Here is a 14,786-nt window from a genome sequence, read left to right as displayed (position 1 = left end):
GTCAGAATATCAGTTACCACTTGAGTAAAACACCCACTGACTTCCAGGGAGTTTAACCTGCAGAAATACTGCTGGATGAGGTCCAGGGAGAGTTACTTGCTTCTAAGGATAGAATTTGGCCCTGCAACCCCTTCAGCAGTCTGAAGGGAACTGCATTTAAAACTGTGTTAAACTACAGATCAGAAACAGCTCCCATTAATTGGGTTTTAACATAGCTCAGCCACTTAACGCGAGCCAACCTGAACATTATATATATTAAAAGAAAGCATGTTGGTGCATTTTTCACTTAAGCGATACGGATATTTAGTATGTTTATAAGTTATGGTCGTGCTTGTATTTTATTATATCACGTATTGCAAACACATACCTGCACAGGCAGTCCAGAAGAGCGTTATAAAAGCGCTCCCCTTGCCCACGTCTCTGTACTGCTGAGAAAGGGGAACGTGGTGACCTGTGGGAGAGGACGGGATCACACCCGAGCCACATTACCGAATGCTCGGGTGTACTCTAACGGTTTTAATACGGGCTGCCTCGCATTTACGAACTGCTGGTTTGAATTTCTTTAAGCATTTACTCATGCAACGGTATCCACTGGGCAGAAAACAGTAGAGGAGGTGGTGGAGGGCTCGTGCTGGGGCAGCGGTGGGCGCTGCAAGGACTTCTGCCCGCCGGAGACTCTGTTGTCAGTGCTGCTTGCTGGGTCAGTTTGGAGTTCTGATAACACCTGCTTGAATGGCTGATGGTTCTGTGGTCAAAATGCTTTGCGGTTGACCTTCATTTATCTACAGGCGGATGGAGAACGAATGCAGAATGTCGTCTCTGCTGGGTCAAGGCGCGGCACGTTTTCAAGGACTGTCACTCCTTGAGTTGGTGCCGCTGCAGCATGCGCTAGAAGCACGACTTCATTGGTATGATCCGTTCTGTGGGGTTATGCTGGTGAGGAATAATAAAGGAAATAAATAAAACCGTAAAAAGGCGTGGCGTGGCTGCAGTCGAGGTGTGCTGCCCGTGCCAGCCCGCGGCTCTGCCCTGCACTGAGCACTCACCTGCGCGGCGGGGAATGGGCAGAGAGGTCCAGCTCCTTTAGGTCAGCTCCGAACGACATGGAGGTGATACGTTTGAGGTGTAACTCTTGATTTATCTCATTAAATGCAGTCGTCAATAGGGCAGAGCGTGGGAAGCTATCGCACGGGTCGCCTGACCGATGCGCTGACCGAGGGGTGGTGGGAAAGGATGGAGGTGGCAGTTACCGCTTACAAACGTTTGTTTTGGAGGGGAGGGAAGAGACCTTGGCTGGAGTCAAGGCTGAGCAAATGCGGAGTAGGAGATGTGAGCAAACTGCTAGTATGAGCTCAGACGATGAGCGTTAGGAGGAGAAACGGATGCGCAGGGTGTCGTATGCCCGTGCTCAGACCTGATGAGAGAACGAAATTTCTTCTGCGAGGAAGTCTTCGACAAAAATGATAAAAAAAATAAAATCAGGCTGATGCTTTTGTGGCAGGGGATTTCCTTCAGATCTCTGTCTTGTAAAGGGAATTGCCGTTTTGGGAATTTTTGTCTCACTGTGTATCCAAAATAGCGGGTGCGGAGGTGCTCTCACAGGTCTGGGACTAACTAGAGGTGGGATTCAGGTAAATACTTGTTTAATCCCTCCATTGTTTACCTGTTAAAATGAAATATGATCTTGTTGGTACTTTTGCCACTTTCATTTTTATAAATACATTTTTTGACTCTAAATTTGACGATGAATTATATAAAGTTAGTAATAGATACTCAAAAATATTGAGATTATTTTTGCATCTTTATCCATAAAGCTCAGTCATTCAAAATAGCCAAGGCCTTTGCTTTGGTTTGGCTATTTCGGCAATAAAAACTTTCAGTTAGGCACATCCTGTCTCTATAATATATCAGTATCACACATGCAGACGTGGGCTTTTCTCAGTGACTTTGGCAAGATGGTTGCAGCACGCCTGTTTTTAAGCAATCCTTTGTTTCTGTTGCGGTGAGATGTTCCGACTGTTTTATGGGATACAGTATCATTGTACTGTCTAATCTATATTCCCAGTAATCCTTTAATAGCAACTAATAATTGCATTTTTTACCATAGAGTGCTAGTGGTCGGGGACTTGCAGCCATTGAAAAAGGGAAGAAAAGCATTTCTTGGTCTGCCTCGTAACAGGAGCAAAATAAAATTAAATGGTTAAGAGACCTGAGAAGCATTTCTCTCTTTCACGTACCACTTGCTGGTTCAGCCCAGGGTAGGGTAGCTGTGATTGTTAGTATTCAGGTTGCTGTTCAGGTGACATGCTTAATACGGCTTTAACGGCCTGCTTAATAGTGAAGGAGGTTCAAAATTGCTAAAATTTAGCACTCCTGCTTTCATCAACTGTTTACACAGTTGCCAGTTGTCAGTAAAAATTCTTCAGTTTGAATATGAATCTGTTCTTCCAAAGTCCAAGAGCCAAATTAAGTTTTCTGGATGAGGTGGAAGCTCATGCTGCTGTGGGAACTGCTGTTTTGTAGGCAAACTGGAGTATTTTTGAAGTGGTATGCTTGATTTTTTTTTTTTTTTTTTTTAACAATACTGATAACAGTGAAAACTGCTAAGCGTGAAAACAAACAAAAAAGTTGTCTACGTAGTACCCCAGACAGGCTGCAAAAAAGCCGGCGAGAAGGGGTGAGTGTTTGTAACTGCTTCTTTGGATTTGCAAAAACCCTTGCGGAGGTGGGGAAGCATAAATCACCCCAAAAAAACACACAAAAAAAAAAAAAAAAAAAAAAAAAAAAAGAACAGAAAAACTAAGAACTATGCAAGGAGGGACCGGGGGGGGAGCAGGGAGGGACTGGTGCTGGTGACTCTGCTCTTCCCCCGCCCCATCCTGCCCATCGCATCCATCCTGCCCACCCCGGTGCTGAGCCCCTGACTAACACAATGAACCCTCTGGCAGCGCGTTATTAGATAACGGCGTGTGAGTTCACTTCTTTGTACTAATTGCCACCTTCGCTTACGCTGTTAAAAGTTACGAAAGGGCTGGTGTTAAGGTGAACTTGATTTTCACTGTTATCCCCACGGATGTAACGTGTTTATACGGAGAATTAAAGTCGAGCGGGCTGTCACGGTGACCTCTGAAGCATTTAGGCATTAAGCGGCAGGGTCACGGTAAGTCCCTCTTTTAGGGGCTTCTAACTTATCTGTAAATATTAATTTCAGATCAGTCCTGGCACATTCACTCTTGGCGGGGTGGTGCATCGCTTTGCCAATTTACCACGAGGTTGACAGGGCCGGTAGTAACGTGAAATTAGGGGGGTTTTGACCGGTGAATAATGCAGCGGTGATGTCTGTAGGAGGAAAATATCCAAGAAGTCATTCACCCATCGCCTGGCATTAAACAAGGGGGTGGTCAGCCTGGAGAAGAGAAGGCTCCGGGGAGACCTTTTTTTTGGCCTTTGATACTTAAAGTGAGCTTGTAAGAAAGGTGGGGACAGACTTTTTTGTAGGGCCTGTTGAGATAGGACAAGGGGTAATGGTTTTAAACTACAAGAGCGTAGATTTGGACTAGGTTTAAGGGAGAAATTTTTTAGGGTGAGGGTGGTGAAACACTGGAACAGGTTGCCTAGAGAGGTGGTAGATGCCCCATCCCTGGAAGGGTTCAAGGCCAGGTTGGACGGGGCTGGGAGCCCCCTGGGCTGGGGGAAGGGGGCCCTGCCCGGGGCAGGGTGGGGGCACTGGATGGGTTTTAAGGTCCCTCCCAACCCAAATCGTTCTGTGAGTCTCAGAAACCCTCCCAACTCCCAATGTGGCCCCTGGGTGCCATGGACTCAGCAGCTGGAGGTGGGAACGGGGGAGACACCGAGGAGACTTGGAAACCCTTCCCCATCCTTCGGTCCACCTCCACCGCTGTCTTCCCAGGGCAGCTCCAGCTCCCAGTGGGAACAGGGGAGGTGGTGTGAATTTGGATGTAAAACCTGACAAATTATCGGTCGTTTAAATGAGAAGTGGCACCTAGCAGCCCTGGTTGCTCTGGTTTGGCCATAACACGTGTTCCTTGGCAAGAGGGCAGTCCGGGTCACTTGGAGGGAGTACGGTGGGTGCCGAGGAAGGAGAAAACCTCTGACATTCCTGGGGTTCAGTTCAGAAATTGCTCTGCTGGCATCTGCCACTCCGGAGTGACGCAGGCATCCCCAGCGCGCGGCGGTGTGAAGTGTTTTCATGTAACGAGAGAATTTGTGTGTGTTAATTTTTATGTGCGTATTTTACGGCACTTTATAATGATATTTAACAGCATAAAACGTTGGCACACGCTGAAAATTGGTGAAAGTTCAGCCATCTAATTTGGGCAGGTTATGCTTACAGGCACTCACACTTGCAGACAGTTTAATAACAGTATTTGGCACTGTCTCTTAGAGCTGCTTAAACTAATTAATGCATTTGCTCCCTACAGGATGAAATTGAGTTTTCAGATACATTTATAAAATGATGTGCATGATTGCTAAATATTTCATTCTTTTGAACTATAACTTTGAGTGTTTTATGCGGGTGCAGAGACAGTATATATTTTCCCATGAAAAATGTACAGTGGCTCTGGAAAGAGGATAATCTCTGCCCCTGCTTGTCAGAAGAGGATAATCTCTGTCCCTCTTTCAGCACGTTAAAAGGTACTCGATAATTCGGGCATCGCTTGGCATGGTGATGCTCTTGCTGGGGGGGGGGCAGGGGGGCAGCTCTGGGGCTCCGCATCCGCTTCTCCCCTTATTCCCACGGGTTGCAGAAAGTTACAGGTCCGTCACGTCCCAGCCCGCCACCTCCCCTGCCAAAAGTGAGGGCAAAAAAGGGGATTTTTTTTGGATTCAGGCCCTGGCGACGTGCAGTCACTGCGTTTCATTGATTTAAAAGATGACATCAGGCAGTAATTCCCCGAGACCCCTGAGTAGGCGAGGTTAACACTAATCTTGCCGGCTTAAAAAGAAGGTTAAAAAAATAATAAGTAACAATTTGTTTTGAAATAAACCTTTCTGAAGAAATCACAGTAAACAAAATCTGTTTGCCTAAGGAAACCCTCCTAGCAATCAGCTAGTAACACAACTGCTTGTGCTAATGAACCCAAAGCTGTTAATGTGGTTTCTTCAGTTAAATTGATTCATGAATTTTGAAGAGAACATTATCTAATGAATTTTCTTTGAATAGAAAGCAATTAAAAGGACAAATCAGTCTGATTAACCCCAAAGTCACCCTACTGCCACAAATGGTGTACAGTTTGAAATTATATCATAAAAAACTAGAGCAGATTTGCTATCTCTTTGCCCTCTACTAATCCATGTAAATTAATGAACAACAAAGTTAATTTCTTTGATGACCCTTTTCTCATATCACCTGGATTATGCTGATGTTTAATTTGCTTAATGTTATAATAAAGACTAAACAGATTTTTTCAATGAAGTGATTATCATTCCCTTCAGTTAAGAAGTGATTTTTATTATTTAACACACACATAATGGTGTATGGGTTTCCTTTAAGAACAAAATCACATTTCGCTATGTTCCTATGTAAAGTAATCAATGTCTTTTTTGACGACTAAAGAAAGAAAATGTTTTTAATCAGTTTGTTTCTTTGCCAAAGCAGGAGACTGAAGCTCTCAGCTGGGGGAAGGGGTGTCTCTTCCTTTTTTTTTTTTTTTCCTTTTTTCTTTTTTTTTTTCTATTCGCCAGCTCTCTCCTCTCAGTAAGTTATTCACTAGTTAGATCTTCAAAGCTTTTCCAAGTGCCTTGGATGAGCAATAGGTGTTCAACCCAACTAAAATCCAAACGCGACTCTCGGTTTTCCTTTTGTGAGATAATCCCTGGCTTGGGAAGGTAAAACCCTGAGATGCAGAAGAAAGCTGGTCCTAATGCATTTGCTTATTCATTATTTCAGCAGTTGGAACACTTAGAAGCAATTTGCTGGTGAATTAAAATTAAAATAATGGAAGATACATTATTTTTTTTCAGAGCCCTGTGTCATTAAGGATGTGCCGTACATTCAAGGTCACAGCTAGTCCTTACATTTTGTAATGTCTGCGGTGCCGAGCAGTAGCTTGGGGGTCTCGACTATAAAATGCAGTCAGCCAGGATAATACCGAGTCCGCTGGCTCTAGGGCTTCTTCCGCCGCGTGTCCCAGCTGAAGTTGGAAATTAGCTGGAGATGCAAGGGCTTTGTAAAATAGGTAGAGCCGGTTATTTCTTCCCTTTTTAATTTGACTCTATGCTAATTTATACTCTGCCAATTTAATGGGAAAACCACATTGTATGAGTTAACAGGATAATTGTACTTGAAGCAAATTAAAAATATAGGAAAATCAAAGCCTTAAATCCTTTTTTATAGTGATCGGTTACTTGAAGCGCTCTTTCTAATAATCATGTATTTAAATGTAGTAATACAGGCTACAATAGCAGGACAGTGCGTCGGGGCTGTTTCAATTTAAATTAGAAAGCTGCTACTGAGCCTCAGCATTGGGGTTTTTTTTGAATCTTTCGTCTCGGTGTTTTCCAGCCGTGCGTACGAACGGTGCTCGCTTCCTCTTCTTTGCAGATTCGTTCACCGGACAAGTGCTGTGGACCCTGTTGAGACACGTGAAGTTTGGAGAGGCCGTTTCCTACAAGCAATTAGCAGACCTCGCCGGCAACAGCAGAGCGGCGAGAGCGGTGGGAGGAGCGATGAGGAGCAACCCTGTAAGTTCACGTCAACTTTGACATAAAGTTGATGGAAGATGGTGGATTTAGAGAGCTTTGTGGGCTAAATGTCACTAGATTAAATTTATCTGCTATGAAAACTGGTCTACCATGAGTAATAAGGTCAGTAAGTGTTTTTAATCAGCAATAATGCACAACCTAGTTTAATGTGATTTATTCCCTACCACTTAGGGTGTTAGATTTGAAAGAGAAACACTTCTTTTAATTCGTCGGCCTCTATGCGTTTTGTTGTTCTCAAACTTTCTTACGTATTCTGAGGTGAGGGAAGTCTTTCATCCCCTGACATGGACCTCGTTTTGACGGGGTACGAGTAGCTCTGGTTGTGTTAACAGCAGTCCATCCTCTCTGGCATGGATATGTTTCTGAAAACGTGGAAGAGGAGGGATATTAAATCATGTAGGTAGACATTTTAATCAAATCCCTAATTGTCAATATGTTGGGTTCTTTTTTTCCCCCCAAGTGCTCCACACCAGCTGTAAATGGCATTTGTCCATTAGACAGAGGTGAGTTCCCTGAATTTGAACCAACCGGAGGGAGTAGCGCTCTAGGTTGGGCCTGTGGATTTTGGAAAAACGCTGCAATACTTGTCTGTCTTCACAATAACTATCTTGCCCTTTTAGCTGCCCAGGTTTAGATTTCCAGATGTATTTACGCACCTGAATCCCATGCCTGGTATGGGACTGGTGCTGCGGGCTGCAGCCAGCTGGTTCCTGTGCGAAGGAAGGGGAAAGCTGGTAAAGAGAACGCCACTATATCTGTCTTTACACATTCATTCCCTTGCTACTTGCCTTTAAAAAACAAAAAAACTTTGATTTCTATTAATATCACTGCAGCCTTTTTAGCCGTTGTTCAACTTATTTTCCCTCATTACCACTTGCCTGGAGCAACATGTGTCTTTCCATACCCAAATTCCTCTCCTTTTCTCCAGCATTATACCTGGCGTAATCTTTGACCTCCTGTGTTGTTTTTACATTCAGTCCTCCTTTAATAAGGTACATATGAGACTGCAATGTGTAGTTGCAAAGTGGGTTAGAAAATCTTTTTTCAGAAGAGCTGGTGGCTTTGAGTATGGAAATGATAAAGGTGTGGGGGTTTTGCAATACCAGATATTATCTTTATATTTCACTTCGTTCATAAAATCAACCTGTATATTATGCATAGTCAACCTGCATATAATGGCTCACAGGTCTGAAGGACCATGTAAAGATTTATATGGGAAATACAAGAAACCCAGTGAATAGGTGCTCGCATTGAAGTGCAAAACGACTGTGCGTGTGTTGGCATGTGGAATATGCATGAAAATACAGATTAACTACAGGAGATGTGTAGTGATAAAAATGTGTTTTGGAATGGGCAGGACTCTCATTACGGTACTGATTTCTTTTTTTTTTTGTTTATTATCAGCTATCTATTGTGAAATGTTGGGATGATATTAATATAGCTCTTTTTTCCCTAAAGCTAATACATTATTATCCATAATGTGCTTAAAGATTTTCTGCTGGGGACGGAAAACACTGCAGCCGTAGTATGGGATGGGAAATAACAATAATAAGATAGGACCCCATTTTAAAAAAAATTACACTATCTTTGCTGTATATTTTCAGAACTATTTTCATCCTTCCTCACGGGGGAAAAAGCAGGAATTTTCACACCACAACCTGCTGTTACCGCTACTTTGGATGCTGCTGCTCCACTGCAGCCTGAGGGCAAAGCTGGGTACATTTCTAGGCGATGGCAATTACATATCCTTTTGCACAACACTATATTGTTATTCTTTGAGAACTGTTTCCTGTAGGTTTGCATTGTATTGCCTTCTCTTAATGTACAGGGTATTATATTGGAAAGCATTCCATCATATTAAAATAGTTGGGATTGTCAAGTGCAATGCAGCGTATTGACAAAATGTGGCTTTGTGCTGCTTACGTGAACTGCTTCATAGGAAAATCTGATAGATGCTTAAAATACCAGGGTGGAGCTCTTTATTGAGCCTGGAAGCTTAAGCCCATTAGGTGTTACGGGGGTTTCTGCGGTAGTGTGCTGCCTGCGGAGGGTTGTAGGATACCCGTGAACCCGGCCCGTGTACACACACACTTGCGGTCCGTTGATCAGATGAGATATTGAGCTCTGAATCTAACTAAACAGTTCATTAAACTGAGCGCGTCACCTGGACTGCAGCGCCGTTACCGTATCAGCGCGGAAGGCAAAGGGCCGCGGCGTTAACAGCCGCTGGCACCCGCAACGCCAGCTTTCGGGTGTAAATACTGGTTCCGAGGAGCAATGGCTTCGAAATTGCTGCAGAAATGTGATGTTTTCTTCAGCAGCAGATTGGTGATTTTCCGTCGCAGGAGGGAAGCTGACGCCGGCGAATACTCGGATTGCGAATGTGAAGTAAAAGTGAATCCTTCTATTAATGATTGCTGCAGGAGCTACGCAAAATAGGAAAATCATAATATGTTCGCACCTTGAGATGCTTCCTGTGATTAAAGGCCTAAATTATAAACATGATGACTAAATCATAAACATGATTTAATGAGCGTAGTCGTAAGAGTAAAAAGGAGCATTTGAAATAAACCCGAGCCTGGCACTGCTGTGTTACTCAGCTATGTTGATAAAATTGCACATCTCACCTTCTTCCCCAAATAACCAGAACACTTCTCCCTTCTACAAACCAGGGGTCGGTCTTAAATTTTGGCAGGGAGCATTCCGCAGGTTTCCCTTTGTAGTTGGGTTGCTTCACATCATTCATACGATGACCTTCAACTTTATGAGAAGGTGGAATAAAAGATGCGACATCTTCGCCTCAATTTATGCCAAGGACATGGTGGGGCTGGCTCACCTTTTGCGAGAGAAACTTCAAGTAGTTTACTGCGGTTCAGATTGATTGCAAGGTCTGTGGTCCTCAAAGGGAACCCATAAAGTTCAATTAAAAATCTCATTAGACTAGTATAGGAGGATCAAAAAGAAATCACGGCGACTCATGGGAAATGGCGAGTGTTGGGCTGATTAGTCCAAGGCCATCCTAAATGACTGTTCTGTGCCTTAAATAAGACGTCTTCAGCGGTCTGTTAGCGGCAGTCGTGGCTGCGTACGTTGGTTTTTAAATTCTCTCCGACTGTGTTATTTTTCAGGCTGAACCCCAGCTAAGTGTACAACGTGATGCTAATATGAATCTATCCCGAGTCGAGGGTACTAGCCAGCCAAAATGTTTTAAACATTGGGAGGTTGGGAGGCGTAATCGTGCATTTACGAGAGGTACGGTATTTCTGTCGGGGAGGAGGGGGAGAAAAAGCACCAGGGCGTAAGCAAACCCAAAGCTGCTTTTTCGGTTGTTTTTTTTTGTTTTGGTTTGGTTTCTTTTTTTTTTTTTTTTGCCAAGCATGATTCTTGTTGTATGCTACAACTGGATTTTTCAGCTGTTTCCATTACGGCCGGGCTGATCTGGTGTTGACAGTTGGGCGGTTTCTGGAGGCCTCCAGCCCACCGGCGGGATAATGGGACGCTCAGGTTTCCCTTGCCCCGAATTGAAAACTCTTTAACGAGCGGAGCGCCGCGCCGCTCCGTCCTCAGACGGGATTTGCTAAATGCAGTTCAAAGGCAATCGATACCTTGCGCGGGGAGGTTTTTTTCCCCCCCCCCACCTTTTTGCTAAACAAACGCATTATCGAGGAGTTAGTTTATTCACAGATTGCCACGAGCGCTAATGACCACCCGAGCCTTGTTCTGCCAGTCACCCAGATGGCTGTTGATAAAGATTTAGCATCATGTTCCGAGTGTCAGGGCTGTCAGTAGCGCTGAACCATTTGACCAGAAGAAAAAACGCACAGGGAGCTATTGATTACAGCTTCTCAGTGTCACTTGTTCACCAGGATTTAGGTATTGATGAGGCTGCGAGTGAAAACAAGCTCTTTCCCTTGTGGGCCTCTACCCAGAAGAACAAAAGCAAAGTTGGAGAAAATATTCAGCTGGTGCCCGAATCAGAGGGACTCCGTTATTGATCCGAGGGCCCCTTCATGTTATTTTTGTTGGAGACAAATCTATGGGTTTGGAGGTTTTATAGCGTTTGAGGTAGGGTCTGTGTAAGTGATGGATTCGTGTATCAGATGAATTAGATTTCACAGCGTGAAGATTTCAGCAGAGCTATAATATTATGAGCTGCTTGGTTATTGATAAAAATTACATTAAATGTAGCTGAGGCATTAAAGCTCCAGACTAGGGTAGTACTCCCTCTAAAATGTCCTTAGGGCCCTAATAAATTTTAGCAGGTTTAATTATTTTAGTAGTCTGAAAGTTGTCACCACAATTAAGCCAAACCGAAGCAATATTCAATATTTTTAAATTACAGCACTGATACAGCCTTTGTGTCGCATTTTCTTTTACATCCGACGCTACGGAGGGTGACGTAGGGGCACTTGCACGCGTGAGGAAAAAGTCAGTATGAAATTCTTTATTTCGGGCATGGAAAAAGCTACATTTTTTTCATACCCTCTTCTTCTTGCTTTTTGGTAAGCGGCTTAGCTGTGCGTCCCTGTGTTTATGAAAGGGTCCTGCACTGACCCAGGGATACCGGAGACTGAGCGATAAAGTCCTTTTTTTTTTTTTTTTTTTTCTCCACTTGGAAAACACCTTCCATCTTCTTTCTCACGCAATTTAGCAGAAGTCATCAGCTTACCTCCTGACAAAATGCCCCAGTACATGGACCCCCCCCAGGTTCGAGTGTCTCTGCACCATCTGAGCAGCGGCAGGGAACTGGCTCACAAAGAGGTTTTGGCCCCTGTCCGTAGCAAAATTTATAGCCTTACCGTCAAAATATGCTGATTTACTGTATATGTTTTTAAAGAATTGGAGATTAACCTTGGAGAGTTTTTACAGTATATTATTATGGATTTGTCACTCGAGAAAATCTGCCTGCAGTAACCGGTGCACATGGATTGTAAAGGCAGAGAAATCCCAAAACAGGAAAACACTTGCAAAAAGCAACTTCCTTAAAGAAGTCATAAACCAGGCGTGGGATGGCATGGTATAGAGTAAAGATTTTATTGGTGCTCACTGGAGTTGTCATGGATGCGTAATTCACTTGTGGCATCACCAGCTCCAAATAAAGCAGCTATTATAAGCATTTTTTATTAAACCTTGATTAACAATAAGCACCTATGTGTATTCCCATTTAATGTGATAGCCTGTGGGCTGAGACTGAGCTTTTAAACTTCAGCCATTGAGATGACTTTAAAAAACCCCAAAGAACCCCCAAAAAACCCCAGTTTATAAAGGTCTGGCCAGTAGCTCTTCGGCTACTTTGGGGTTTGTGTGTCCCAGACTCAAATATGAGCACAGCTTGAACTGTACTGAAATAACTATTAAACGGGATTCAAATAAATCAGCTTAAAGTACATAATTTGTCTGTGTGTCTATATATATAAATAAATTATATGTTTTGACCTAAAATACCCAAATTTGTGAAAGCTGCACTTTTTAGTGAGTTATTGTTTTCACAGCTATATCATTGCAATCGAATTACTATGCAGTTACCAAAACACATACGGCGTGATTAGAGATGATGTATTGCATTTTTTATGGTGTGTACTTCAACTATGATAATCACCTGTAATAAAAAATAATAAAATAAAAAAAAAAAACCTACAACAACAACAAGACCGCGTTTATGTACTACTCTACATTATCAACCTATTATGTAACTTCTTGCATTGATTTTTCAGAATCCCTGACATTTGGCTATAAATGATACAAAGTAGAAGGCGTGAGGAAAAAAAGTTCTTAAATTGGTTAGGTGTGAATTAAATCTCTCCTGTTGTAGGTTTTAAAAATTCACAACCCATTTGGGATTGGCTCGCTGTTAAATAATAAATAGCGCCTTGTTCTTATATAGAATTTTTCAGCAGCGCACGTGGAGGTGCGATAGCGAGAGGAGGAGATCTGCCGGGGGAGCCGAGGCTCGGGAAGCTCGCTCCTGGAAGCCATCTTCTCAGTGGTCTGTTTTTTTTTTTTTTTTTTCCAGAAATACATCCTCTCCTCATCCCGGGATGGTGATTAATAGCCATCCTCCACCGCCCTTGATAGCCTCGTGCACGTTTAGGGTCTGCGAGGGGGGCAGGAAAACCAGCCTCTCGCAGAGAAGTTTTTATCCGTGGGACCTGATGGGTGGGGTTTGCCCTTCCGAGACTTCACGGCGCTTTTATGGATTAAAATTTCTCCCGATGCTTCTTTTTTCCCCGAGGACCGGGTTGGTTTCCAGCTCCTGTGACCTCCCGGCACGGCCAGGGCTCGGCCTCCTCGTCCCGGCTCCTTCGGTCCTGGCCCTGCTCTCCCAGTGGCCGATGGCTCTGGGTTTAGCGGTGGATTTCTGGGTGTTTATCCCCAACCGCCGCTCCCCTTCGCCTCACCCTTTGCTCCTTGCCTTCTCTTTATTTTTTTTTTTTTTTTTTTTTTTTTTTTTTTGGCCTATTTTGCAGATCCCGATCCTCATCCCGTGCCACAGGGTGATTCGCAGCAACGGGCAGACGGGCAACTACGGAGGAGGAAACCTTATGAAAGAGTGGCTTTTGTCACACGAGAAGCTCCAGAAAGAGAAGTTAGCATATTGATGCAGCTCAGCCACGGCTGCTAACCAGCCAAGACATACAACCGCGGATACTTGGCTTATAACAAGCTCTCAGAGCGCCCAGCAGAATTCAGAAAAATGGTAAATATTTGAGTGACATATAAATATAATGCAACATCCAAAGTGAAATGTGTGGTGGCACCACTATATTAAAAAAGCGGGATGTGTCCTGAGGGATGCAGCTCGTCTGCCCTTTCTTGTTTTTACATTTTACAGCAGAATGACTACAGCGGTCCAGGCCTCTTGTGCGTGGAGTTTTGTTCCCAGCTCCAACCCTGTTTTGTTCTATTTTTAATGTCCATTAAAGCACGGAGAAGGGAGTGGGAGGGACGTGGCGAATGGGGGGTGCAAGCCTCCCCCCCAGGGAAGCGGCTGGCTCGCCGAGGGGCAGCCAGCGAGCCCAAACCCTGCCCGCTCCGGCCCCGGAGCCCCCCCTTCCATTTTGGTGCCAGAAACGGTGGTTTATGTAAACGGGAGTTCACGGAACACGTCAAGGTGCTTTCAGCAGCAAGCAGCTATTGGCTCGCTCGTTCCCAGCTTTTCTTTTCGGATGGCGAGAGATGGGAATAAAAAATTTTTGCCTTTGCAAACGCTGGAGAAAGCAGTTGAAGAGAAGCTGCGGATAAATTGTATGAAGAGTGTATTTTAAATCAGCGGTTTGCTTAACGCAACTTGGGCAAAATACTGAGAAGCTCATCGGAGCTGCATCTTTCTGAGCAGCACATTTCCTTTTATCGTTTGATATTTTTTTTTTTTTTTTGCACTTTAGCTTTTTGCATTTCTCTGTTATGCGAAGCTTTATTTCCCGTAGCCTCTCTGTAGAAAGGCGTCAGGTATTCAGAGATATTAAAGCTACCTTTTGAGGGGGTTTAAGCAGGGTTCTCTGCCAGTACGAGCCACCAGAAGCTGAAATTTTCAGTATGGGAATCGTAAATCGTAACATGGAAATACTGATTTTTTTTATGTGTTTTATCATATTTTCATAGATGTCTCTTTAGAAGGGCCATTGCTAACCAAGAAATTATTATGTTACAATGCGTTAGTTAATATAGTATTATTGATATCTCAGAATTACTTCAATAAAAAAACTGCTTTGCATGTACAAGTGTCTTTGTGTATGTTTATAAATAAAACACAGTATATGATATATGGAGAAAATAAACTATACCCAACTGTACAATATAAAGCTGTATTTTTATCAAGGGTTTCTGGTGGCAATATAAACCACGAAAGCAAAGCTCAAGTGGTTTGTACGTGTCACCAGAACCCTGAGATAAAAATATAGCCTTATAATATGTACAGTTTGGGTGTATTTTTTTTTTTTTTTTTGTATATAATACATGCTACCAACAAAAGAACACGGTAGCAAATATAAACTTTAACCTTTCTCACATTTACATGCCTTGCTGTTTTTCTTAAGGTACTTGCCTTCTTCGAGGGTACA

At 43.5% G+C, this 14,786-nt stretch overlaps 1 protein-coding gene across 1 annotated transcript in view; it reads left to right on the top strand.

Annotated features, from left to right (window-relative positions):
* Window positions 1-14,444, top strand: part of MGMT (O-6-methylguanine-DNA methyltransferase) — a 170,303-nt gene extending 155,859 nt beyond the window's left edge. Inside the window, exons 5-6 of the mRNA XM_042788751.1 lie at window positions 6,566-6,705; window positions 13,194-14,444. Of these exons, the coding sequence (XP_042644685.1) occupies window positions 6,566-6,705; window positions 13,194-13,325 (272 nt within the window). The 3' untranslated portion in view covers window positions 13,326-14,444. The remainder of the gene's footprint in view (window positions 1-6,565; window positions 6,706-13,193) is intronic.
* The last annotated feature ends 342 nt before the right edge of the window (window positions 14,445-14,786 follow it).

This window comes from Tyto alba, unplaced genomic scaffold (assembly GCF_018691265.1).
Source record: "Tyto alba isolate M040663 unplaced genomic scaffold, T.alba_DEE_v4.0 Super-Scaffold_1, whole genome shotgun sequence".
Classification (NCBI taxonomy): Eukaryota; Metazoa; Chordata; class Aves; order Strigiformes; family Tytonidae; genus Tyto; species Tyto alba.
The sequence above is the reverse complement of the archived record's forward strand: the minus strand, read 5'-3'. Positions and strand labels throughout refer to the sequence as shown.